We start from the raw sequence: 27,803 nt of genomic DNA on the forward strand, positions 1-27,803 counted from the left end.
TTGTGAAATTAAATTAACCATGTTGTCTTTACCCTAAAAGGTGGATTTGAAGTGACATCAGCTAGGTGTGTCTAAAACACTCTCTTTATCACTTCTTTTCCTCTGGTTGGTGTAAGACAAGTAGATGGACTTGAGTGCTTCTTGGATTGATTGATCAGTTACTTGCATTAGTAAGTTAGGTGCACCATCATTATGATTATTTTATGAGTAAATTTCATGAAGTCGTGGAGACTTTTTGTTAAATTTTGCAGTGCTGAGTCTTAGAGAAGGAGGAAGAAATGCTTGATTTCTTTTTTCTTTTTTCTTCTTTTAATTAATTTATTAGAGAGAGAGTGTGTGTGTGTGCACAAGTAGGCAGAAGGAGAGGGAGAAGCAGGCTCCTGGCTGAGCAGGGAGCCTGATGTGGGGCTTGATCCCAGGACCCAGATATCATGACCTCAGCCAAAGGCAGACACTTTGACTGAGCCACTCAGGTGCTCCTGTTTTTTTTCTTTTCTTTTCTTTTCTCTTAATGGGTTCTTCCAGATATTCACAGTGCAGGTACGCTGTAGAGAGGGAGAACACTGCCTCGAAAGATGAAGCAAGGCATTTGGCAGGCGCCGCTCTGAAGGAGAAATTGACACATTTATGCATTCCCACTTTGTCCCTAAATAAAAATGGAAACTCTAAATATATACCACACATTTCTTTTTAGAGAATGGTGTGATAAAAATTTATTTAAAACAATGTAGGCTTTCCTGATAGTAACAGCTCACCAAGCAAGTTTTCTAGTATGGGTTCTGTTCTTCCCACAGCTGTTTACTTGAGGTTTCTATGCCAACGACTGAAATCAAAGGCTTTTCAAAATGTGTGTGCTCTGGAATACTAAGTAAAAATTATTTTGTTGTTGCAAAGAGGTGAACTCTCTTTTAACCAGGAGGTCCTGTTGAAAGCAGGGGATTTATTTTTTCTTAGTTTATCTAAATGCTTGCCAGAAATAACTGTATCTTTGACCCCTTGCTTTATAATAGAGTGTTTCTCTAGGATTAGGGACATATATTTTTAAACGGCTTTCAACACCTTTCCGTATCAACTCACAGAAGGTATATCTTTTATGTTCAAATAAAGTTATGCTTTCACTTTCAAGTCTGCTCAGTAGGAAAGGCAAGGAACCAAAGGCTCTTTAAGGGTATTGCTTGTTGTGTCTTTGTCTCCTTTCTTTTAATCACTTATATCCATCCCTCCTCACTCCATGCACAGGTGTTGCCTTCCATGTGTAATGTGTTGCCTCATGTGAGTTGCCTAGTGATCCTATGAGGTAATAAGAATCTCCTCCATCTTGCAGATGAGAAAACTGAGGCTCAGATAGATTAGGCAGCACAGTCGGGCTTTCCATGTCTTGAGCCCAGAGTTCTGTGGGTTATGTCACATCGTTCCTTATTCAACAGGCAGAAGGTCAACTTATAAATCTCTGTAAGAGACAGCTGTGAGGTATCACAAAAATCACCTTACCCCAAAGGGTTCTGAACTCCTGACATGCTACTCAGGCAGTAGGGGCTCCTGTGGACCTGGCCTCCTGTGGACACAGGCACTGGGAGCCATATGTGGTTCCATTTACCAGGGTGGCTGCTTCTCTTGCATCCTGAGCCATAAATCTGGAGCCTCTTGGGCCTTCAGTAAGCACCTGACTCCCAAGGAACCCCCAGAGAACCCCAGTTAGGCTCAGCAGGCTGAAGACTACAGATGGTTTCTATTATACTATTACACTGTTAGACTACTAAGTCTAGAGGTCTAGGACATGCTTTGGAATTGTTGGGTATATATTCATTTTGTTAAGTGATTTATGTGAACTCATTAGTCAAAGTATGATCTAGATAAGAGTACCTTATTTTATGCCATTGTATCCTCCCTGGCTTAAAGAGAGAAAAAAGATTAAAAAGAATAAAAAAGACTGGGTGGCCTAGTTGGTTGAGCATCTGACTCTTGATTTCGGCTCAAGGCATGATCTCATAGGTCATGGGACCGAGCCCCACCTTGGGCTCTATACTCAGTGGGGAGTCTGCTTGAAGATATTCTGTTTCCTTCTCCCTCTGTCCTCCGCCCTCTAAAAATAAATGAGGCTTTAAAGAAAAAGAAAGAGAGATTTAAAATAATTTGTATATTATTTTATTATTTATTATGTATATTATTTCAGGGTAATTATTTAGGGTAGAGATAAAAAATTGGGTAAGAAGAGGCACATGGTAAATGGGCAGGTGCTCATGATAAATTCTGTTTGATCACAGAAATGAAGTAACATAAGAAGGATGATTTGCTTTCTTCTCTAAATTATAGTTATACCTGGGTCTTTAAAAGCAGACAGACTAAATATGTTCATCTACCAAGTATTTAGTACAAAGATACATGGACGTCGCTTGTTAAAAATAGTTTTTAGTAACTTCCATTCTTTTCCACCCTCCATTTTAAAAAGACTTCATTTCTTTCTCTTTTTTTTCATTTATTTCTTATGTTGACAGGAAAGTGTAATGACAGAAATTACTCTTAAAGCCTTGTACTGTTTAGAAAACTAGGTCAGCATTAACCATTTTCTCTCAAAGCCTCCTTTCTTTTTCCTATAAACTTTCAGGGAGAAATCTCCCAGTTAGTTTGTAGAGCACAAAACTTCTACTTGGTTGAAGTGACAGCCCAATAAATAGAAAAGTCAAGTGAATTGTTAAATATTTTCCCTTCCTTTTTTTTTTCTTTTTTTTTTTAAAAAAAATTGTGGAAGCGCCTTGGTAGCTCATTTTGTTAAACGTCTGACTCTTAATTTTGGCTCAGGTCATGATCTTGGGGTCATGGGATTGAGCCCTGCCTCGTGCATCACGCGGAGCATAGAGCCTGCTAAAGATTCTCTCTCTCCTTTTCCCTCTGTGCCTCCCCACCCCACGTGGATGTGCGCTCGCGTGCTCTCCTTCTCTCTCAAAAAAAAATTGTGGTAAGATACACATAACAAAAGTTTATCTTCTTAACCATTAGGTGTACAATTTAGTGACATCAGGTGCATTCACATGATTGTGCACCCATCATCCATTCACAAAACTCTTTTCATCTTCTTGTTACTCAACTCTTTTCATACTTCTTGTTACCATTTTTAATAAGGCCAGTTCATTACGGCAATCCTTATCTCAGCATTCACTGAGAAGTGGTCTAGACTTGGCCTCTGTGACTCAGTGAACTGGCTTTCAGTGGCAGCGCAGAAAGGGGATTCAGTCAGACACGAAGGATTTCTCTAAGGCTGTGGAACTTTACAATCTTCTCCTTTAGTGGGGCCTTGGCATTGTGGTTAATGGCAAAAAGAACCTTGTCAGTGGAATGAAGCGTCACATAAGGACCTTTCTTAACAGAAATTGCTCTCGTCTCCATGATAACCCAACTGCTAGAGGTTTTGAGCTTTCAGGTTAAATGTTGCTAGTTTGAGGTCAAAAACTCCTTTTTTCCTCCCCCTACTTTCTTCATCCCTATTTTTGCTTCCTCCCTGCTTTCCCCTCTGCAGGCCCTACTTTACCCAAGAACATGCACCCACTATCGTAGCCCAGAGTTAATCATTGGTCCTGAAATTTCTAACTTTGGTAAAGTAGCCTTCTAACAGCTGAAACTGAAACACCATTGAATGTCCTTATAAATCCCATAGCTGATGCATTCTGGGCACTTCCTGAAGAAGGGAAGTTCCCGTGTCCCATGAGCACATGCTAACCCAACCAGAAGGTCTTTGCAGTCGTTGCCCTGTCCTGCCATTTAATGGGATCGATGCTGCCATAGGTAGCCCTCTATTGCAGGCCTGGACTCTAAGCTTTTTCACTTCTGTGTCAAGCCCATTTGAACAAATACCCTTTGAAAACCAGGTGGACCACAGAGTTTTAGTAAGTGAGTTTTAGTAAGCAGTTTTCCTTACTTTCAAGATGGGAGAAAGTTTTAAGAATGCAAGTGTTTGGTTCAAGGTCCTACAGAAGAGAGTGAGAGAGAAAGACAGACAGATGTGAAAGTGTAGTTGATAACTAACCTTAGCAAACACAGACCTTGAAACTGAAGAGACAAATAACGATCCTAACGTGGAGACCTTCTATTTGAACAGCCCAGTACTGTCTTCATAACACTTCATTTTGTTGTTTGCTTTGTGTTGGGGTCTCATGCAACCAGAAGAAGAAAATTCTAGGTGGAATGACAGAAAATGTGAATGTTAATTGTAGTTAAATGCAATGAACACTTTGATCCCGAAAACTGTGGAAATGTCCTTTCCATTTAAAGGACTTTTCTCCTGTCAGGTTTTTCAAACAGAGGGATCAATTCCTGAACTACGAGTCCATTTCCTTTCATTCTCAGAGTGTTTCTGTAATTTGTCAGACTCAAGTGATACACTGGGAACCTCAGGCTGAGATTTAATTTTGTGTGTTTGCCAAAGTATCCAGTGGCCTAGTTTCCACAGCCATCTCCAGCAGATAAATGTCTCTGAACAAAACCTCAGGCTTCAGAGCCAATGGGAAGAAATCACCACTGGCCCATATTTGCTGCCCAGCAGGGGTCATAAAAGATGCCTCCAAAGCTCAGATGTGGGCACCGTCGCTAATCTACATAATTATATGGGCCAAAGAAGTCCTGAGTATCTGTGGCTCTTCCCAGTTGGTAGACTTAAAAAAAAAAAATCCTTCTCTGATGGTCACATGTGGGGAAGATGGTGCTAAGGATCTGATGGCTCCCAGTTTCCTCTCCCTCCCACGTCTGCACCATCATGATCACGGGAGCCATCGCCGAAGTAACTCCACGCAGATCCAACTCCATCCACTGGGATACACAAGGTGAATGCACTCGGTTAACAGCCAGTCTGGCAAGAAGCTCCACTTTACCCTTGACCCTCTCTACCTGCTCTGACGTACTTTCTCTTTGTCCTGCCCGGTTCCCAGGGGCAGAGAGTCCCAGGCTCAAGACTCAGCACAGAGCTCTTGCAATTTCAGCTAGACGCACAAGTGATTTCATTTTATTTTTCTTAGTGACTCAGTGTTGTGGGATGACGTGCATTCTTGTTCAGGAGATGTCCACAGGAGACTGTATTCCCATGAGGAGCATTTGGAAAATAAATCCGCTGGTTATCAGGGCTCCTCTTTCTAGCCCCTCTTCTCCTGTGTCCCCTCGGACCCCTGAGAGCGCCAGCCAGAAGAGGAAGAAAGCATGTCTAAAGGAGTATTTTCTAATCAACATTAATCCCAGCAACGCTTTGCTAGAGAGGGAGTTTCTTGGTCGTATACATGTGGGAATGCTCCATATTCCGTCCCTATCATTGAGTGCCAAGATGTTTGTTAGCAAATTAGTGGTCCTGTGAGGATAAGCAGAAATTTTTTTTTAAAGATTTTATTTATTTGATAGAGAGAGATCACAAGTAGGCAGAGAGGCAAGCAGAGAGAGAGGAGGAAGCAGGCTCCCTGCCGAGCAGAGAGCCCGATGTGGGACTTGATCCCATGACCCTGAGATCATGACCTGAGCTGAAGGCAGAGGCTTAATCCACTGAGCCACCCAGAATTTCCCAGATTCATCACCATGGAACCCATTTTTACATAGCATCCAGAAAGATCAGAGTGAGAAAGGCTCACATAGGAAATGGTTTTAGAGATTTTCATCTTTTTCTCTTCCCTTCAATACCTTACACATAGGGAGTTCTAGTAAATCTGTTGGTAATATTGACTTCAGCTCTTTTAGAAAAGGATTGTTTGTGGAGTTGATCATTAAAACCAGTGCTAAATTGGCATTCAGTAGAAGATCTTGTCTGAGGTGGGAAAAGAGGGAGTTGTTTGTGTAGAAAGAGGCTGGACTATTTCTGGAGCCTCGTAGAGCTAGATGTGAGATCAGGTGGGCTAAACATGCAAGAATTGTATTCCACTTTTTAAAAGATTTTAATTATCCATTTGAGAGAGGGAAAGCAAGAGTAAAAGAGAGCACAAACAGGGGGAGGGGCAGGAGGAGAGGGAGAAGCCAGCCCCTGCTGAGCAGGGAGCCCGACTCGGGGCTTGATCCCAGGACCCTGAATTCGTGACTGAGCAAAAGGCAGACGCTTAACCGGCTGAGCCACCCAGGCGCCCCTGTATTTATTTATCCCTTCAATTCCTCCATTTAACGAGCATTTCTCGGAACCTTGGTATATACAAGGCAGGGTAGGAGATATAAACAAGTGTGAGACATCGCCCTTCTTGGGTGTGTTGAAAGTAGTCGGGAAAGTTCTTACATAAATCAGTTTAATGGTATAAAAAATAGTGAGGTGCCATGGGCAACAAAGTGCTTTAGTCTGCCAGAGGAAACAGAAGTCATTTCCACCTTCCGCTACTAGGTAGGATTTTTGGGACCATGTTTGTCTCAGAGCTGTATTTACTCATGCTGACAACCTCCAGACACAGAAAGCACATCCTAATAGACTCCCAATGAAGGATCCAGCTCAGGGGCACTGCGGGTCCCATCTTCCTGACATGGAGACTGAGGCCCGGGGTCGGGGCACAGGAGGGACTAAGCCAAGGGCGTGGAGTCATGAACTCTCCTGCCTCTGCCAAGGCATCAGCTGGGATTAATTATACGTGTACACACACATATACATACCCACATATATGTCAAAAATCTAATACATATGAATAATAATAATAATAATACATGTGAACCTCTGAATATCTTCAAAGATGTAGTGAGCTTGCTAAATTCATCAAATTTATTATCCTGTGATGCATCTCACTTATGATGATCACAGGATTTTAATTTGAAGCAATGAAAAGCAAGAGAAATCAGACATGAAATCCAGGCATAGGGATATGGAAGGTGTAAGGAATAAGAATAAAGCAAGTAAACAATTTTCCTAAAAAGACTATTTGTTTATATACTTATTTATTTATTTGAGAGAGAAAGAGATCGTGACAGAGCCTGATTTGACTTTGGCCATCACCCCTAATTAGGGAAATGCAAGTCAGAACTACAATGAGGTACCGCTTTGGCCCCGCCAGGCTAGCTAGAATCAGAAAGTCAGTAACAAGTGTTGGTGAAGAAGTGGAGCCATTGGAACCCTCATACGTCACTCGTGGGAAAGTAAAATGGTGCAGCTGCTTTGCAAGATAGTGCAGCTGCTTTGGAAGATAGCAAAATGGGGTAGGGGGAGGGTGGAGAGTGACTATTAATGACTAAGGATTCCTTCTTCTGGTGACAAAAATGTTCTAAAGTTAGATGCCATAATGAATGCCCAGCTCTGCGAATATACCAAAACCCCATTGAATTATATACTTTAAATGGGTGGATTATTGAGGATGTGAATTTTTTTAAAAGATTTTATTTATTTATTGGAGCAAGAGTGAGCACGAGCTTGGGGGGGGCAGGCAGAGGGGGAGGGAGAAGCAGGCTCCCCACTGAGCAGAGAGCCTGATGCAGGGCTTAGTCCCAGGACCCTGGGATCATGACCCAAGCCACCCAGGCACCCCTCAAGTATGTGAACTATGTCTTAATAAAGCTGTTCTGGAAAAGCAGCCACTCATCCTCATAGTGTAACATTTTCATCTTTTTTCCTAACTGCCTCTTTCTCCAGAGTTAATGGCATTCGTGAAAGAGGAAAAGGCTCTGTCAATTATCTTTACTTACCCAAGAGCCTCCAGAAGAGGTCATATTGTTGCTATCTTAATTGTTCTATTTTTGTTTTTTAGATTTTATTTATTTGTGAGAGAGTAAGAGTTAGAACAAGTGCTCACACAAACAGGGGAAGCGGCAGGCAGAGGGAAAAGCAGACTCCACCACTGAGCGGGAGCAGGATGCGAGGCTCGATCCCAGGACTGTGGGATCATGACCTGAGCCGAAGGCCAATGCTTAGCCGGCTGAGCCACCCAGGCATCCCTTAATTGCTTTGTTTGTAATTTCTGTATAGAACTGGAGTCCCTTGGTAAAGGCAGCATAGCTTCATTTGAAACCTTTCCTTCTTAATTCTGTGGCATCATTTGTACCTGAGCTTTTCAGTTGTCTTATTCCCCAAGACGGGACCACACAACTCATGGGCTGCCACACGGCCTCGTAGCCGTTCCAAGTCCTGAGAGAGGGAGACTGAGAATAAGATGAAGTATCAGGTTATGAGCAAACACCCGGGAATGTGCTGCCCGCCCTTGAAAGTTGTGTGAGAAGTTATACGTTATGGTTTGGAAGTTCTCTCTAACATTGAGGGAGCAGAGGCTCGAAAGATGTACACTGTAACACTGCGCAAATCGAAGGACAAACCCAGACATTGGCTGAGTTCTGCGGGGAAATGGGGGGCGGAAAAGACTGAGGATCAGACCGTCGGGAGGCAGTGGATGGAGGATGGGAGGGTTTTACAAAGAAGGATGGACACTAGTTGGAGACTTGAAACAAGCAGCGCAGTACCATGGGATAGATGTTTCCATATTAGGATGGCTTGTTTTTGGCCGAGTAGAATGATGTAGGTTTGAAGAGAGCTTGGCTAACCTGCATTTGGAAAGAGGAAGAAAACGATTTTTTTTTTAAACTATGAGTACAACACAGTACTGCCATCCTATTTAATGCCTTTTTAGATGATTTCTTTAGTTAAAGCATTATTAAATACTTTAGAAAAGAAACCATCCAAAGATGTCTTTTATAGGCTTGTCAAAACAGTGGGACAAGGAGAATGCCAAGGAATTCATTGGAGTTAGGCAGACTTGTTCTTCAACCAGTCTAGCACATAGCTGTTTATTTTCAAGATAATTAAAAAAACTGCTTGGAAGCCTTCCTCAGGGGCCTGTGATGTTTTTTAATAACAACCACTTCCTTTTGTTTAACTAAAACCTAAATGTACAAAGAGCTGAAACTCTCCAACACGCCAATCACTAAATGTTACTCGCTTGCTCTAAACTTGGTTTATTTTGTAAGACCAACAATAAGGAATGATGTGGGAGTCGTAAATTGCCATCTCCTAGCAATAGTCTCTTCTTATTAGGAACATCGGTACATTGAGGATGTGGTTTCTCAAAGGGATTTAAGTATTTGGGGCACAGTTCCAGGGACATTGTGTTCTGCTTGACCTCAACTAGGAGACACTGTGCTTTGGAGATTAAAGGCCACTTTGGAAGCGTTGGAAGGCTCCAGAGTATAGGTACAAAACGAACTTGACCTTTACTCAAGATTTTTTTTCCTTTTATTTTCCAAGAGCAGTAACCACTTAGAAATATTTAGAAGTATTTGGAAATACTGAGAAAGTACCGGTGCCTTTGGGAGAAAACGGTACAGTCACATTTACGAGCTTGAGAAGGTCCGGTTGTCAAGCTGTTCTTACTCCATCAAGAGACAGCTCCAGGCCCTACCACTGCACTGCTTTAGGGATTCCAAGGAGCAAAAAGTTGTCTTGAGTTGTCTAGTTTAGAAGCAGGCCGTGGAGGAAATAAGCCTTTCAGGGGTTTCAGAGAAAGGAAGAGGTAACGTGTAGGAGTCTATTCCCACATATATGTGTTTCTTTAGCAAACAGGTTTTCTTTTCTTTTTTTTTTAAGATTTATTTACTCATTTTAGAGAGAGAGAGCATGAGCAGGAGGGGCAGAGGGAGAGAGAATCTCAAGCAGACCCCATGCCAAGTGCAGAGCTCGATTTGATTTGATCTCACAATCCTGAGATCACAACTTGAGCTGAAACCAAGCGACAGACATTTAACCGACTGCACCACCCAGATGTCCCACTGTTAGGTTTTCTATGGAATAAGAGCAGAGAAGCCAGTCATGAAGAGTGAAACTAATTAGTCAAATCCCTTTTTCAACTTGGTGCCTCTGTCAGTAGGGTAGAAATTAATGTTGTAGTTGGCTGGCGGCCGGCCTTTTTGGTCTTCTTTTAGTGTTTCCGTGGCTCCCGTTTCTAAAAAGATTGCCAGACTGGACTCTCCTCTCTCCTTGGATTCTTTACTTCTCCTGCCACCTCTTTTTTTTTTTTTTTAAAGATTTTATTTATTTATTTGACAGAGATCACAAGCAGGCAGAGAGGCAGGCAGAGAGAGAGAGGAGGAAGCAGGCTCCCTGCGGAGCAGAGAGCCCGGAGCGGGGCTCAATCCCAGGATGCTGGGATCATGACCTGAGCCGAAGGCAGAGGCTTTAACCCACTGAGCCACCCAGGCGCCCCCCCCCTTTTCTTTTTTAATCAAGGCTCAGATCATGGGGCCTTTAGGCCGTGTGTGAAATGAGACTCTGGTTGGCATCATCCTGAGAAGAACTTTATTAGGAATGTGGGACACATTTTGTTGAATTATATTTATACTTATCTTAATGTCCCCAGATGATTGAGCATGTTTGTTTTTATAAAAAAATGTATTTCTTTTCAAAGCAAAGATCAGTTTTTTATGAGACTAATCCTTGAGTATAAATACATTTTACAGAGGAAAATGTAGATTTTCCCCAATTTCAACTAAGGAAAGAACTGTAATGACAACCGCTGTTCTGAAGGCTGCCCATGAGCTGTTAACCGTCAGCCTCCTCTCTGTAGCTAGCATAGCATTCTGGGTAAAATGTCTGCTTGTTTTTCTCCAGCCATGCTTCCTCATTTCCCAGGGTTGACGCTGTTTCCTCAACAGCCAGCTTATACCCCAGAGCTTCTTTGTCTCCACTTTTGTTCCTTAGAAACATAAAAGATGGTGTGGGAAATTTCTAAGTTTTCACATTTCCAAACACTCCCTCATCCAGTTGGGAGGGTTAATATGTCTCTAGAACATACTTATCGCCCCCCCCACATTCCGTCAACCCTATAGGAAGGCCAGAAAGCTTAATGTTTATGAGCAAAGGCTTTGGGAACAGGAAATTTCCATTCTACTGTTTTCCAGCTAATATCCCTGGGCTTTAGTTTCCTCATTTATAAGATGGAAATATTAATAGTGCTTGCCTCCACAGGGTTGGGGTGAGATAATGCATATGAAGAGCTTGGCCAGGGCCAGGCATGGAGAAAGATCTCAATAAATGTTAGTAATAATGGTGGCAATAGTGGTGGTGATGATAAAGGTTTGGAGTCTTGGAGAGTTGTGTTGCAGCATTACAAACATGGCATTTTTTCAGATAAGAAATCAGATCACATAATCTGCCAGGGTTATTTGAATTTGCTACCGTGGCAGGCAAAATTACTTGTCACTTAATGGCTGCCGTGTATTGTTACTCAGTTGAAGAGTGCGTGTGTGCATGCATGCGTGTGTAAGTGTGTGCACATGAATGCAAATACTCTTGGGTCTTGATGGTTAGGAGTTTTGCTTTAGTTCCCCTCCCCTCACCTTCTTAATTCAAAACAGTTCTTAATACTGTGCAATACGCACAGTAGGCTTTCTGCGAGTATTATGTGTTTCTTTGATTAAAAAATACAAATCTCAAGCAAAATTGAATTAGTAGAAATTATTTAAATCTTATGAATATTTTATTTTTAGAGGAAATGAATTAGGAGTGAAACCTTAGAAAATACCCAGACCTGGTATCTCTACCCCAGGGTTCACTCTCACCTCACCCTGATGTTTGCATAGCACAGGACTTGTCACACAATGGAAATGAAGTCAATGGTGGCACATAATTTGCTATCTTTATGTTTGAGGTCTCGGTACCAGCCAATAGAAAGCCCTTTCTGGCTAACAAGAGGGGGATCTAGTGAAAGGATATCAGAGAGCCCACAGAACCAACAAGAGGCTGGAGGGCCACATTTAGGAATAGGCAGAGTACAGGGGAGTTCTGGCAAGTTAGGGGCAGGAACCACAGCCATGGTCTTTAGAGCAGGAAGCATGTGTGCAGCATGCTGCCATGGGGAAGGAGAACCCAGAGTTAGCTTTCTTCTGTTGTTGGATGACTCGTTCCAGGGTCAGAGAGTGTGTGTGATTGGCCAAGCTTAGCTGACAGGCTCACACCCCCGCTGCACCAGTATCCAGAGCGGGTAGAGAAAGATCTAGCCCATCACCTACTGTAATGGGAGATGATATCCAGGATCATCCTCCTTACACATCTACCCACAGAGGAGAGACAGTTTCCCAAAAAGGAACCAGGATAATACTGGGAGAGGAACATGGATGCTGGGCAGCCAAAAAAATGTCAAATGCCCATTATTCTGTTTCCCGTATTTTGATTCTTTTTTTAAAAAAGATTTTATTTATTCATGTGACAGAGAGGGAAAGATCACAAGTAGGCAGAGCAGCAGGCTTCTCGCTGAGCAGAGAGCCCAAAGTGGGGCTCGATCCCAGAACCCTGAGATCATGACCCAAGTTGAAGGCAGACACCCAACCCATTGAGCCACCCAGGCTCCCCCCATATTTTGATTCTTGACTTCAGGCATAGCCAGTAGTTTAGCCAGTCTTTATTTAGCCCATGTGAACCCTAAAACTCAGTCCGCAATATTCTGCTTTGTTGTTCCAGTCTTCTGTGTGGTCCAAGGACAGTCTTCCATGTCATCATCCTGCTCTCATCTGAGTGGAAGCATCCCTGCAAAGAGATTAGCTAGCTAGGAGCTCAAGGGTTGAGAATATTGTGGCATCAGCATTAGATATTAGGATGAGCTACCTATATTTATGTTCTCTGTATAAGTACAAGTAAGTTCACAGCTATTAATTCCTGTAAATTAAAAGCAGGTAGCACAACACCTGAGGCATTTTGCTAATCTAATTGAAATTTGGGGCCTCTATAGATAAAATGTATTTACTTCCCATCAAAGGTGATGCTTTTGCAATAGGAGAGCATACTGTTAGTTTGAAATTGCCTCTTATGTTGGCTGGGTTTTGTTATTTAGAATGCTGTCCTAATTTAACGTATTATCCTTTGCTTTTATGTTGTAGGGGAGAACTTATCCATTTCGGGGGGCCTTTCCACCGGTATGGAATCCCATTGCCTATTTGGATTACAACAATTTGTGGAGGACAATGGATAACATGGGGAAGGAGGTAAAATGTGTGTTCAGCTTACACATGACCTTAATATCCTTCCAATAGTGCAGGGAACGTTGCTCTGGACATTCATACATGTCATTTACAATGCGCCCAACTGCTCTGCCAAGTTGGTAGTATTTCCACTTGCAAGGAAAATGAGTGCTGAGGGGCTATGGTAATTTCCCCAACACCACACTGCAAGGGAACCAGGATTCAAACCCACATCTCTCTGACTGTAATGCCTGTGTGTTTTCAACTCTGTGGCACTGAGAATTTGTGTGACGTGTGTTTGCCAGTTACCCTATTCATAGTTTTCTTATCCATGTGTGATTCCACTTTAGATAGTAAAGGAAAAAGGGATTTATCCCCCCCGAGTTTTTTTTACTTAGGCCTAGGCTCCATAAGATCACTCTCTCACACTTAAGATGGGTGTTGGCATTCAATAATAAGGATCATCATCATAATTACATATTCATTTTTATATATACATTTATATGTAATCCCCCCCTTTTTGCATCACCATCATCATTATTACGGCAACAACATTAAGGCGTAGGATGCAGAGACCTATCCATCCCAACCCCACCACTATCTGTGCCAATCACACATCCCAACACACACCCAGAGACTGGTTTTCAGAGGTTCTCCTGAAGGCCTGTTGGCAGGGCAGTGGGCAGTAACCATCACACCTGAATGTGGGCCCTCCTTCCTCTGCAGATTCCAGCGGATGCACCGTGGGAGGCCCCACATGCTGAGGAGTGGGACAAGATGACCATGAAAGATCTCATCGATAAAATCTGCTGGACAAAGTAATCTTTTTTTAAAATTATTTTTATTAACATATAATGTATTATTTGCCCCAGGGGTACAGTTCTATGAATCATCAGGCTTACACATTTCATTAGCATTCACCATAGCACATACCCTCCCCAATGTCCATAACCCAGCCACCCTATCACTACGCCTCTATACCCCCCAGCAACCCTCAGTTTGTTTTGTGAGATTAAGAGTCTCTTATGGTTTGGATAAAATAACCTTGACTATTTAAAGTTTACCTTTCATCTTTCCTTTGGATACTTTCTGTCCTATCTTGAACCATACTGTTTTCCTTTTCTTTTTTTTTTTTTTAAAGATTTTATTTTTAAAGTAATCTCTACACCCTACATGGGGCTTGAACCCACAATCCCAGGATCAAGAGTCACATGCTTCACCCACTGAGCCAGCCAGGGCCCCTGCAGTGTTTTTCTTAATAGGTTGTAGGAAAAAAGTTAAGAGGAAACCTAATGAGCTTTCGGTCAGTAGCATCTTTGAGGGAACTTTAGACACTGCTGAATGGGTTTGAACATAAAATGAATCTAACACAAAGAAAAGAGGAGGCAAATGAAGTAGAATTTTTTTAATGAAAGGGCTGTGTGATTTGCAATAAAACAAGTAATTGTGTATTCAAATTATACAGTAGTCAGCTGCAGAAGCAATTTAGAAAGATATTAAAGTTGTTCCCTACAGATATAGAAAAACATGGAACGGAAGGCAAGCTAGTCTTTATTAATAAAAAATCTAAGTTTTACAATGTTTTCAATGAAAACATGTGTAATGAGTTGAGATACTTACAGATTGTTTAGTCAGCGTTCAGGGGCTGCTATGTGAAGGCACTGTAGCTATCAGTGAGGAATTGTGGTGAATGTGTTAGGCATGGCCCCTAAACTCATGGAGTTATTATTTTTCTAGCAGGAAAGATTGACATTATGCACATAATTCCATAATGCTACTAGAGTGACAAACAGGTATCTTGATCTGAGGGTAAGGAAGAGATTTCTGGATGCAGCCATCTTTAAACATAAACCAAGGATTAAGTGCCTCCACTAAAAATCAGTGACAGAGGATGGGAGGAGATAGGAAAGGGTGGATGGTGTAGGGGACAAGGCATCTTTCAGGAATGCCACAAAGTGGTTGAGGGAGAGAGAGAGGAAAGATGGATGGTGTGGAAGTGAGTGTCTTCCAGAAATGAGGCACAGTATTTGGGGATAGAGGAAGGGAAGATGATGTGGGAATATGAAATCTATAAGGAATGTGCCACAGTGGATGGGGGGAGACCAGATGGATAGATAGTATCGAGATGACATGTTTCAGGAGTGAGCCATAGCGGAGGAGAGACAAAGGGTGGATGGTGTGGGGAAATGGTATCTTCAAAGAATAAGCCCCAGTGGAAAAGGAAGAAATGAAAGTTCGTTGGTGTATGCAGATGGTATTATCCATGAATGAGCCATAGTGTTATGCCAGTAGACAAAAAGGCTGGATGGTGTTTGTGTTGGCAGCGGGAGCGGGGCGGGGGGTGTGGCGGGGGTAGTGGTGGTGGTGGCAGTGGTGGTGGTGGGTATCTTCCAAGAATGACCCAATTGATGGGGGAAAGAATAAGAATGAAATATGTGAGGGGATGGTATCTTCTAGGTATGAAACACAATGGACTTGGGGAGACAAGAATGGATGTTTGGTGGGATGCTATCTTCCATGAGTGAGTTTAATCCATGGAAGGAGACAGGAAAGGTTGATGGTGTGGGGGAATAGTATCTTCCAGGAATGAGCCATTTGGTGGGGGAGTGGAATAGAGTGGGATGTGTGAAAGGATGGTATCTTCCAGGAATGAGCCACTTGGATTGGGGGATGGGAGATAGGAAAGCTGAATCGTGTGGGGTGATGGTATCTTCCAGGTAGGAGCCAAGTGGATAGAGACAAAGGAAGAAAGGATGGTGTCGGATGATGGTATCTCCTAAGAATGAACCATAGTGGATGGGGAAATAGGAAGGCTGGATGGTGTGAGACAATGGTAACTTCCAGGAAAAAGCCACATGGATGGGGGAGAAAGTTAGGATAGATGGTGTGGGGGAAGAAGAGAGGATGGTGTGGGAGGATGGGATTCTTCCAGGAATAGGCCATGGCAAATGGTCGGTGGGAGAAGAAGACAGGATGGATGGATGGATGGTGGGACAGCATCTTCCAGGAATAGCCATTGTCTATGGAGGTAAACAGGAAGAGTGGATGGTGTTGAGGGGGTGGTATCTTCCAGGAATGAACCATAGTGGATTGGGAGAGGTGGGGAAGAGAGGATAGTATGAAAAGATGGTATCATCAAGGAATGAGCTACAGTGACTATGGGGTGGGAGGAGTCAGAAAGGGTAAATGAAGTAGAAGCAAATTATCTTCCAGAAATGAGCCTCAGTAGATAGGAGAGACAGGAAGGATATATAGCGTGGGAGGAATGATATCTTCCAGAAATGAGCCAGTTGAATGGTGAGACTGAAAGGATGGTTGATGAAGTGGATAGTATCTTCCAGGGATGCAACAGTTGGTGGGGGTGGAATATAGGAAGGATAGAAATAGTTGAGGGTTGAGGGGATGGTATCTTCTAGGAATGAACCACTGTAGGAGGACAGAGGAAGGGTGGATGGCTGGAAGGGAGATTTATCTTCCAGGAAGGAACAGTAGTGATGGAGGAAGTGGGAGAGAGACACTGGGAGACTGGATGATGTGGTGACAACCTGGAAACAACACAGTGGATGTGGGAGACCTGAGGGAAGATGGAGGTTGGGGCATGGTATCTTCCAGGAATGAGCCACAGTGTATGGCGGAAGGCAAGATGGTTGATGGTGTCTGAGGGGATGATATTTTCCAGGGATGAGCCACAGGTTATAGGAGGAGACATGGAGGTTGGATTGGTATCTTCTAAGAATGAACCATATAGATGGGTGGAGACCGGAAAACTGGATAGTGAGGGTGGATGTTATCCATCAGGAATGAACCACATGAACAGGGGAAGTCAGCAAAGATGGATGTGGTGAGTCATAATCCAGGGAGGTAGATAGGAAGGGGGTACATATGTGTGTGGGCACGTGGCGGGGGCAGGGCTCTGATATCTTCCAGGAATGAGCCACAGTAAAAAATGGGGAAGATGGGAAAGCTGGATGGTATGGGAGAATGGTATCTACCAGGAATGAGCCTTGGTGGATGGAGAGGAGAGAGGAAGAGGAAATGGAATCACCCAGGAATGAGCTACAGTGACCGTGGGAAGGGGGTTGACAAGAAGGGTAGATCATGTGGGAGCATGGTATCTTCCAGAAATGAGCGTCAGTGGGTAGGAGAGACAAGAAGGGTGGATGGTGTTGAGGATGATATGTTTCAGAAATAAACAACAATGGACGGCAGGGAAGAGGATGAGTGGATAGTGTGGTGAGATGGTTTCTTCTAGGAATGAGCCACTGTGGATGGTGGGGGGAGGCAGGAAAGTTGGATGGTGTGAGAAGATGGTATGTTCCAGGAATGAGCCATAGTAGAATGGGAGGAGACTAGAGGTGTGGTTGGTATGTGGGGAAGGTTGCTTCCACAAATGAGCTACATAGGTGAGGATAGATGGGGGAGGGCAGACAGTGTAGGAGAATAGTATCTTCCAGGAATGAACAACAGTGCCTCAGGTATGTGGTGGTAGGGGAAGCTACAGGAAGGATACATGGTGTAGCGGTCATCTTTCCTGGCAATGAGCTATAGTGACAGTAGATAGGAGACAGGAAGAAGGATGGTGTTACGGCATGGTATCTTCCAGGAATGAGCCACCGAGAATGCTGTGAGATATGAAGGGTGGATGGTGTGGGGGATGCCTTTTTCCATGTAGAGAAAACAGGAAACAGCTCTTAAAGGCCCTGAGGTGGGGAGATTGACATGTTTTTGCCATGCTGTGACAGTATGCCTAGACACTAAGGATGCCACGAGAACGCAGTGTAATTAGAGGTCAGAGAGGGGGCTGGTGGTAGAAGATAGAGTGGCCACATTCAGGGTTTTTGCCTTTTGCCATGAATGCCATTGAAGGGTTTTCTGCGAGTGGGGTTTTTTCGTTTTGTTTGCACTGTCAAAAGGCTTCATTGGCTGCAATGTGGCAAAAGGGCCAGAAGGGGCTATAGTCATAAACCAGGTAGAGATGGCCAGGAGGAAGCCACCACCGTTGTGACCCAGGTGAGGGATGCGGGTGACTGAAGCGGGGTGGGAGCCGCTCAGGTGAAGAGAGGACGGTTGTTCGAATAAATGAGAACTGTATCCTTAACGATCCCTCACCAGCATCTTGACCCTTTTAGACGGTACCAGAATTAATATATTTGGAGCAGACCCATAACTCTCTCAAAACAAAGGAAAAGGTTATTGAGTTAAAATATGCATTCCTTCAGAAGTTGAGCCTCTGAGGTGTTTTGTTTTATTTTCCCAAAAACAGTGCAAATGCTTTTGAACCATACTGAATTGTGTTTTTTTAAATTAATTTTTTATTTTTTATAAACATATATTTTTATCCCCAGGGGTACAGGTCTGTGAATCACCAGGTTTACACACTTCACAGCACTCACCATAGCACATACCCTCCCCAATGTCCATAATCCCACCCCCTTCTCCCAAACCCCCTCCCCCCAGCAACCCTCAGTTTGTTTTGTGAGATTAAGAGTCACTTATGGTTTGTCTCCCTCCCAATCCCATCTTGTTTCATTTATTCTGATCCTACCCACTTAAGCGAAATAAGTCAAGCAGAGAAAGATAACTATCATATGATCTCCCTGAATTGTGTTTTGAAAAGCTGCTGTTCTCTTGGGGCGCCAGGGTAGCTCAGGCGGTTAAGCATCTGCCTTCGTCTCAGGTCATGATTCCAGGGTCCTCTCTCTCTCTCTCAAATAAATAAATAAAGTCTTTAAAAAAAAAAAAAAAGCTCCTGTCCCATGAAGCATGTATGTATTTACACCCGACTGTCACCTTTGTCATGCGACCAGGACTGCTAGGCAGTTTGCATCGCTCTTCGTGAACATCAATGTGACCTCTGAGCCCTATGAGGTGTCTGCGCTGTGGTTCTTGTGGTACGTGAAGCAGTGCGGAGGCACCACTCGGATATTCTCAGTCACCAACGGGGGCCAGGTATGGAGTGTCCGTTCTCAACCTGTAACTTCATTTGTGGTTCTGCCCTCACCAGTGTGAGGGCAGTGTGTGCCATCTTAATAGCCGCTCCCGTGTCTGGAAACGTGAGTGAATCTGAGACACGAATTTTTGAAAACATTTCAATGAATGTGCCCAAAACCAAAAGTTCTCCTTTCCTTTTCTTGTTCCTGGAGATGAATTCACAGCTTAAGAATGTTTCGTTTTGAACTAATTTGGTTTTGGGAATTCGGGTCCATCCTTTTGGGGGCCGGAGAGGTGGATAAAATTAGTTTAGCTCTGTGGGAGAAGCTGAGTTACTACGATCAACTGATTTTCAGAAACGTCTAGAACTGGTACTTAAAGTCATCTATGTTCCAGACAGGCTCCGTTCCGTAGTGCAATGTGTAGTATCTTTCTCCACCAAGTAAATAATTTCTCTCCTCAGAAGATCTTTGGAACACCCTAAGTTGTTCTTGTGGCCCTAAGAGATATTAGCCATTTGACCCTTAGCTTTAGCAAGTGTAGGACAGTTGCATCTTTGAGTTAGCTTTATACTTAGAAATTCCACATTACTTCTTTTGACTTGTATTTTACGCTCTAAGCTATTGTGATCAATATTTTGATGTTTATAGTCCTCATTGCCTGCCTTCTTCTATAGGAACGGAAATTTGTGGGTGGATCGGGTCAAGTGAGTGAACGGATAATGGAACGCCTCGGGAACAGAGTGAAGCTGAGGTGCCCTGTCACCTATGTGGACCAGTCAGGTGACAACATCATCATCGAGACGCTGAATCATGAAACTTACGAGGTAATTCAGCCTAGTCCCAAGGAACATATATTAAATAGGCCTTGTGTCTTCCGCAGCTTCTAACTAAATACCATCCAAGCAGTGGTGTAATTAATGCTAGTATGACCCCCAACTCTGTCTTCTAAATTACCATTTTTAGTTGACCTGCCTTGTTCTGTTGTGCTGCGTCACAGGGGCCTCATTTTATATGTGGTTACTGCTCGGTGTCATTCTAAATGATAAAATATGGTGTTTCTTCCCCTCTGTAAAGACTGAGACTCACACGTTTGAGGTGGTATTCTGTGTCTGTGTCTTTTAGTGTGGATACGTAATTAGTGCCATCCCGCCAACTTTGACTGCCAAGATCCACTTTAGACCTGAACTTCCATCGGAGAGAAACCAATTAATCCAACGTCTTCCGATGGGAGCCATCATTAAGTGCATGATGTATTACAAGGAGGCCTTTTGGAAGAAGAAGGGTAGGCTGCACCTGCTCATGTTTAAATTGTGTTAAGTGAAGGGACCACACTCTCTTTAGGGACCTTCTGGTAGACCCTGGCCAGAAAAAAGATGACAGAGATAAGTATTTTTAAATTGGTACAGAAAGGATCAGAAATCTCAATCTGTCCATCACTTTACAACCCCTGGTGCAACACAGAAGGACCCCAAGAGCCCTTGCTGTCAATGAAAGGGAAAGAAGAGATCCACCAAGTGGCAGGGGCACCATGACCCTGGTTCCTGGCATACGTCCTGCCCCTCTCTCTAAATGAGAGAGTGATGCAAAGGAGTACTGGGGGAAGAGCGCTGCTTTGAAGTCCCACCATCCTGGGCTTCGCTTGCTTACTAGCTGAGTGGCCTTGGCTGTGACACTTCACCACTCAGCATCAGTCTCCTTACCTCAAGTGGTGATAGTGAGACCTACTGTCAGGATGTGTGCAGCAACTAGCTGAGGCAGGGCCTGAGTGGATATGGCGGCTCTTGTTGGTAAACCTGGTCCTCAAAGGATTTCTTCCCCCGCTTCTTCCATGGGCTCCTCGGGGTGATTCCCTCTGACAAAAGCTTCTTTCCTTGTGTGCTGCAAGGCTCCGGGCCCTCAGTACCGTGTGAGCCATGCATTGGTCCTACATGACATTTATGTAGAGGTCATCAAGATAGGTCATTTTCCATGTGTCTGTTTGCAGACATCTTTGTGTAGTTAATGTATTTAATAAGGAAATATCTTCTAGGGTTGGGGCAAAGACTATTTGAGATTTGCCTTCCTCTTAGCAAAAGAGTTTTATACAGTGTATGTGTGTGTGTGTATCTGTGTGTGTATATACCTCTCTATATATCTATATATATAATTTTTTCCCTAAATCTTCGATGAGGTCCATGTCAATCTCCTCTTGATTTTTTTCCTTATTAAGATTACTGTGGTTGTATGATCATTGAGGATGAGGAAGCTCCAATTTCAATAACCCTGGACGACACCAAACCAGATGGATCGCTGCCCGCTATCATGGGGTATGTTAGAGCTGGGTGCTTCGCATTTCCTAAATTGTGTGGGCGTCTTGGTGTGGATGCTGGCAGAGCGTATGGACTTGAGCTCCAGCAATTGTAGATAACCCTATAGGAATATATCTTTTTCCGTACTTTAAACTGTTAATGTGTGGTATGTGGCACAGAACTCTGGGAAACTTTACAAAAACTGACGCTATTTCAACTTGTGCCTCTTTCTTTCTTTCCCCCGTGCAACTCTTGAGGACAGAGTGAAGGAAGCAGCTAGACAGGCGGTAAGGGTAGACAACCCTGCCCAGGGCCACAATGTCCACACTCATCTAGAATGAGAATTGACTATTTTATTCTGTAAAGCCTTTCAGAGTTAGGGTTTCTGGACCATTGGCTCTTCTCCATTCCAGACATCACTACACCACTAGTGTGAATACGTTGTTACCCAGGGTTATGAGACCGGTGACCAGTGAGGAGGTGCAGTTGGAGGTATAGCCAGGCCTCAAGTGGATGTCCCTTGTTGTGATCGGTCACACCCAGTTGTCCTTTGCTAGAGATGGTCCAGGGTTTGGTTCTGTGTCCAGAAGAGGAGAGCTCTCCCCTTGTCCTCCCAGCCCCCACTGCCCGCAGCTCCTCTGTTGCTGGGGGCCTAAAGGTCCAGACAACAAGCAGTGCTTTCACAAAGGAGTGGCTAAGGAGCGCCTCTGCCTTGGACCCTTTCTCAAAGCTCCACAAAGAAAAGAGCTGTTTATTCTCCCACGTGAGAGCAGAACAGCAGGGTTCTGTAAGAGCCAAGTGGCTTCCAGACAACGGCGGTTTTCCCCTTCCCCCTGGGGAGAGTCAAGCTCATGCACATTGCATCATCGAGGGGAAATTACAAAACCAGAGGCCGACCCATGACCCGGGACTTAGCAGGCGGCTCTACTGGACTGCCCATGAGTCGTCCTGTAAGCACGTCTCTGGCTGCGACCATCAGAACGAGCCCCAGCCTCCCTGGGAAGGGCGGTGCTCACAGCGCAATGAACTGAGGACCAGCTAGTCCTCTCCATCTCTAACCCCACTGGGCCAAAAAGGATACAGATTGTGGGGGCCATTTGCCATCACCTTCTGCGTGCCAGAGGAAAACAGAAGGTGGACATAGGGGTCTCAGGAGACCATCAAGACCAACCCAGCTGTGGCTGGAAGGGCACTGATGGTCTTCTTGCCCCGGGAGTTAGATGTTGTGGTTTCTGCCTTTCTGGGCTTTCTTCGGCTTTATTAGCCAGGATAGGCTTGGCACAAGTTTTCCAGATGAGAATGGGGTTATTTAGGTAGTTCCTAAAAAGTGATACTCTAATCTCCTCTATCTGGACCATTGCCTATGCCCTGCTCTTGCCTGCACACTGCCTGGTTTCCACCCTGCTCTTTGCTCTGGGCAAGGAAAGCCTTGAGGACAGGGGTGGTAATCATCCAGGCTGTGATTGTGATGACTGGCAACTACAGAGGACCGTGTACTTTAGAGTCACGAAATGTCCCCAACCCAAAGCAGCATGTTTCATTTCCTCAATAAAACCCCAGAGCAAGTTAAAGAATAGTTTTCTGTAGTTAGAGGTGGGTCAAAGGGGTTGTTGTTGCATTCTCGTTTTGAGATTTGGCAGGAATGGCCACCACGAACTGCCCTTTAGAGAAGGAGCTGTAAGAAGCACCCAAGATCGAAATCATTTAATGTTTCATCCGATATTGGTGATTTTCACTGAAGTCCTGTGTAAGACTCAAAATGACAGATTCTTGCATAAACTTAAAATTTAACCAGAATCATTACTAGTAAGCCGTAATGTAACAGTCTTAAATCAAGCAAAATTATGACTATATCCCATAGAGTTGATTAGTTCAAATTCCTTAGGTTATCCACAGATTCCTCCGAAATACTGTTCTCTGGGTTAACGCAAATTCATTGTGTAATCCTTGTTCTCCAGAATGATCTCAAGTGACAGACGGCTCTAAAGGAATTGCCAAACTGAGGAACCGTTTAATTTGGGTGTGAGGGAGAGGATGAAATATCTGTGTTCGGCTCTTGCATTCTCAGTCCTGATCTACTTGTCTTTTTGGCCTAGAACAAAGAAATATAAGTGTAAAACTTTCTCTAAATGGAGAAATAATTTCAGTGTCCTTTAGCTCATTGGGATTTGTGAATGCTTTCTAATAATAGTGTATGTAAGGACTTCTTGTCATGACTCAGTTCTTTAAAATATATATCCAATTAGTAATAATCAGTATTTACAGATTAATTATAACCAAGTTTTACTGAGTTGATAAATTTGCTAGGCCAGTTTCCTGGAAGCCAAGTTGGACATGGAGATTTGGGTGCAAGGGGTTCATTGGGGTGTGTGCCCTGGTCACTGCCTGTGAGGAAGAGAAGGAATCAGGATTGGGCAGAGCAAGAGGCTGGGCTCCAAGTGTTGTCCCAGCGGAGGTCTCCAAACCACAGGGAACTCTAGAACTGGGATCGCCCTTGATATAGGTATCATGACCTGAGGTGAAGGAGTGGACTTTGTTACCCACCGCACCCCAGAGCCGGTCATTCTGGGGAGAGGCAGGACCTGGAGCCAGGCAGCCCTCTTCTACAGAAGGCGGTGGCTGGGGAAGGGTCCAGCCCTGAGCTCGGAGTAATGAATGCTTGGTCCCGAAGAGGACTCTGGGGGGCCCATGATGGCATTCACTACAACTACATACTTCAGTTTGGTTTTCCAGCTTTTATCAAATTTTTGGCCGAAGGCAAAGTTCACTTACCAAGCTATCATTGAACGCAACATTAATTCAACTAACATTTGATTTCCAACTATATGCCAAGAGCCATGCTGAACTCTGGGGGTAAAACACTGAGTAGGAAGTGACCAGTTACTTAGGAGCCCGCAGCCTAGAGGGATTTGGGACACAGGCCGGTGGAAGGTAGCCTGACATTTGCTCTCATAGAGGGAAATAATGGGAGTGCGTGGGAGCGTTCATCAATGCTGAGTGGGTGGAGGCAGGAACATTTCAAAAAAGAGGAGGCAGCTCTTTCTGTCACCTAATTGTTCAAATGTAACCTCTCTCTGCAGTTTCATACTTGCCCGAAAAGCTGACCGACTCGCCAAGCTCCATAAGGAAATCAGGTAAGAAGTGACATCTGAAACGCATGTGAGAGCTTAGCTTCACCTTGTACCGGTCGCACTAACAACAGTATAATGGCATCTTGAAAAACGCCATGACTCACAAGTAGTCTTAAAATCCCAAAAAATCAACCTTTGGTCATCATTGCAACCTTTGTGTTACAAGTCCCCTTGACTCAGGGCTTGCCTGTATGCATAAATTAATTTAGGTTTATATACTTGTGTTTTGTACAGTGGTTGAGAGGTAGGGTTTCCCTGTAGGGTAGATGGAGAAAACTGATAGGAAACATTAGTAATGCAGAAAGCTTTAGAGGCTGAGTCCTGATCGCTTTGCGAGACCATTATCCCTTTTCCAAGGTTCTCTGACCTGTACTTTTTCCGAAGAGCAAAGCCATGCGTGTGGGTTTCAACCTGTTGCCGCTTGTGTACGTAGAAGTATCCTCTTTTGATTATCTAGGACACAGCTCTGACGTTCCCTTCTCCTGATAGCTTCCTAGTATAAAACAATCATTGTAGGACAGTGGCATTTGTTCTTCCTTTCTGCCTTTCTCTTTCTGCCTTGTTGCATTTGTTTTGTTTTGCCTTGGAATCCTTTCCTTTGTTCAGATAAAATCTTACCAGGAATTCTTAACCTGGAAACAGTCATTTGGCTGTTTCCAGAGCGGGGAAGTGTGCCCTGGAGGGTAGCCCTAAATCCTTTGTTAGCTTTTGAAGAGGACCAGGACACACACAGATGTACACTTCTCTCTGCACTTAATTAAACAATTAAGCAGCAGAGAGTTACTTTGATGACTTTGGTCAGGCTGCCGAAGTTTCAACATTTGCGCATGAATTTGTTTGTTTGAGCTACCTGGTTTGGGGGAGGAAACTGTTTGTCCATCTACTCACTCAAAAGAGGAAGAATTTGGGGGCCAGTGGCAGGGAATGGTTTGTCCAGGTGTCCACAGCTAGCTTGTGACAAGTCAGGAATAGTATCCAACGCAAACTTTTTTTTTTTTTCATTATGCCACACTAAGCTTGACATTTTCTTTTGGATTTCCTGCTTTCCCTCTTTATTAATAGTAAAATAAATACCAGCCTGGATGTAGACATTTGGTTATGATTCCACACGGTGGCTGAACTTTTCAAAAGTTTTTATAAGGCAAAACCCATAGAACTCCAAATGTGTCTTTGACTGGAGCAAGATTCCCAGAACGGGCTGCGTTGACATCTACCAGAGAATGTTTGGGAAATATGATTTGGTAGGTTAAGGGTGGGGCTTCAGTATTTTGTATTTCTTTTTAAAGATTTTTATTTATTTATTTGACAGAGAGAGATCACAAGTAGGCAGAGAGAGAGAGGAGGAGGCAGGCTCCCCGCTTGAGCAGAGAGCTTGATGCGGGGTCCGATCCCAGGACTCTGAGATCATGACCTGAGCCGAAGGCAGAGGCTTTAACCCGCTGAGCCATCCAGGCGCCCCAGTATTTTGTATTTTTTAACAAGCTTTTTATTTTTATTTATTTATTTTTTAAGATGTTATTTATTTGACACAGAGAGAGAGATCACAAGTAGGCAGAGAAGCAGGCAGAGAGAGGGGGAAGCAGGCTCCCCGCTAAGCAGAGAGCCTGATGCGGGGCTCGATCCCAGGACCCTGGGATCATGACCTGAGCCGAAGGCAGAGACTTTAACCCTCTGAGCCACCCAGGCGCCCCAACAAGCTTTTTAAATGATTATGATGAGCAGCCAGATTTAGAAACCAGTGAGTAAACACAAGTACAAGAGATTTCCACAGTGACCTCTTTTGACCATCATTTAAAATATGTTTTATTATTTTTAGAGCCCAACTAACATTTTTGATCACTTCATCACTAACATTTTTGATTTACCTAACTTTTCCAAATATTTTTACGTTTTAATGGGACGAAGGGATGGGGAAGATGACTTCCTAATGGATTTGTATGAACTCATCCTTGACTTACCTGATAACTATAAAGTACAGTAAATAATGACTTCCATTTCTATTGTAAGTGGCTTATTGTCCATGCATGAAAAATTAACTGCAAGGTAAGTTGACTGGATTTTAGATTTCATTCTGTTTTAATAAGGATTTTATCTCATGCCCGAAAATAAGCTCTAAGCATCATTAAACCTTTAGAATAATGATTATCCATATATTTGTTTTCTGATGGACTCTCAAATATTGGAATTCCCTTGTAACACCCACTTGAAGTAGGTAAGAATCTGTCCTCTCATCATAGAGTAGAAAAGAGGCTACTATCCCGAGGATGGATTTTTTTTTAAGATTTTATTTATTTATCTGACAGAGAGAGATCACAAGTAGGCAGAGAGGCAGGTAGAGAGAAAGGAAGGGAAGCAGGCTCCCTGCTGAGCAGAGAGCCCGATGTGGGACTCGATCCCAGGACCCTGAGATCATGACCTGAGCTGAAGGCAGCGGTGTAACCCACCGAGCCACCCAGGCGCCCCTGAGGATGGATTTTGATTCAGTACATTTTTATTGAGCCTCAGCCTCCTTATTTTTGACATAAGGGGCTTGGATTGGACAGAGAGAGACAGAGGCAGACAGTAGTCTGGAAACTTCTTCCAGTTCTGCCTTTCCTTTATGGTTATTCATCTGCAGTAGGAACTGCTCCTTTAAGGAAACCCAACTTTTCTTGTTTGTACTGAAACTTACAGAGCTACCTAAATGTTCTAGGACATTACCCCACCAGTAGCCTTTTGTCTCTGAAAACCTTCCATGGGAACACAGTGGTAATTAGCTAATTGCCACCAAGTTTATGATTTCACTTCCTGTTCCTGATTTTACACTGCAGCTCCATGAAATGAAAGTTGTGGGAATTCTATAAATGGCCTAAATGTGAGCATTTGGACAAATTTATAAGGTTAGATTTTTGTCTCACATCATTCAGAGAAATGGAGGACGTGTTTTAAAAATGTTTTCTAATGGAATCAGCAATTTAAAATCATTTCTAAAAACCTCTGTTTCTTTTATTACTTGTAAATACAACCTTCGCACCCCTCCTTTACCCCCTCTTCTCGTTTTTGGCCATTTGTCCCCTCACCTTTCAGAACTTGCCTTTCAGATTCGAGGTAAACCCTGCACCACATTTTTTAGCACATTTTCCCCCCAGTTGCTCATTAGCTCATAACAAATACTTCGGAACAGTTTCAGTGTTGAAACTATATAAGGATTAAAGTAGGTAAATACCAAAGCATATAACTGGCCCAGTGTGAACGTGTTCAAACAAATCCTGAAATTGAACCATTTATTTTGAAAAGGGGGTGATTTTAGTAAATTAGCACTTTTTAATTTCCCCAAGAGTGGTTGTGAGTTTAAAAATACCTGTTTCAAGGAGCGTTTAGATCAGTGAGTTACTGTTTTATTTTTTAAGCTCTACCACATGTCATGAGCTGTGATAGTCATTTACATAATGAATTATGAGGGTAGCCAAAGACTGACTGAGGTAACATCGTGTAGCACATTCCCTGGAAGTACTGTAGACCATTCTGTCACATGCCTGATGACTAGAGTAGAATGACTGGAGGCCTCTCATGGTGTGGCATATTTTATGTCATACTTAAAA

The 27,803-nt window shown here is 43.5% G+C and overlaps 1 protein-coding gene across 1 annotated transcript in view; it reads left to right on the forward strand.

The window, feature by feature from the left end:
- LOC116582421 overlaps positions 1–27,803 on the forward strand; it is a 66,318-nt gene that overhangs the window by 31,302 nt on the left and 7,213 nt on the right. Inside the window, exons 4-10 of the mRNA XM_032329772.1 lie at positions 12,790–12,894; positions 13,597–13,688; positions 18,678–18,819; positions 19,478–19,627; positions 19,926–20,085; positions 21,013–21,109; positions 24,172–24,225. Coding sequence (XP_032185663.1) covers positions 12,790–12,894; positions 13,597–13,688; positions 18,678–18,819; positions 19,478–19,627; positions 19,926–20,085; positions 21,013–21,109; positions 24,172–24,225 — 800 coding nt within the window. The remainder of the gene's footprint in view (positions 1–12,789; positions 12,895–13,596; positions 13,689–18,677; positions 18,820–19,477; positions 19,628–19,925; positions 20,086–21,012; positions 21,110–24,171; positions 24,226–27,803) is intronic.

The sequence above is a fragment of the Mustela erminea genome, chromosome X (genome assembly GCF_009829155.1).
Source record: "Mustela erminea isolate mMusErm1 chromosome X, mMusErm1.Pri, whole genome shotgun sequence".
Lineage (NCBI taxonomy): Eukaryota > Metazoa > Chordata > Mammalia > Carnivora > Mustelidae > Mustela > Mustela erminea.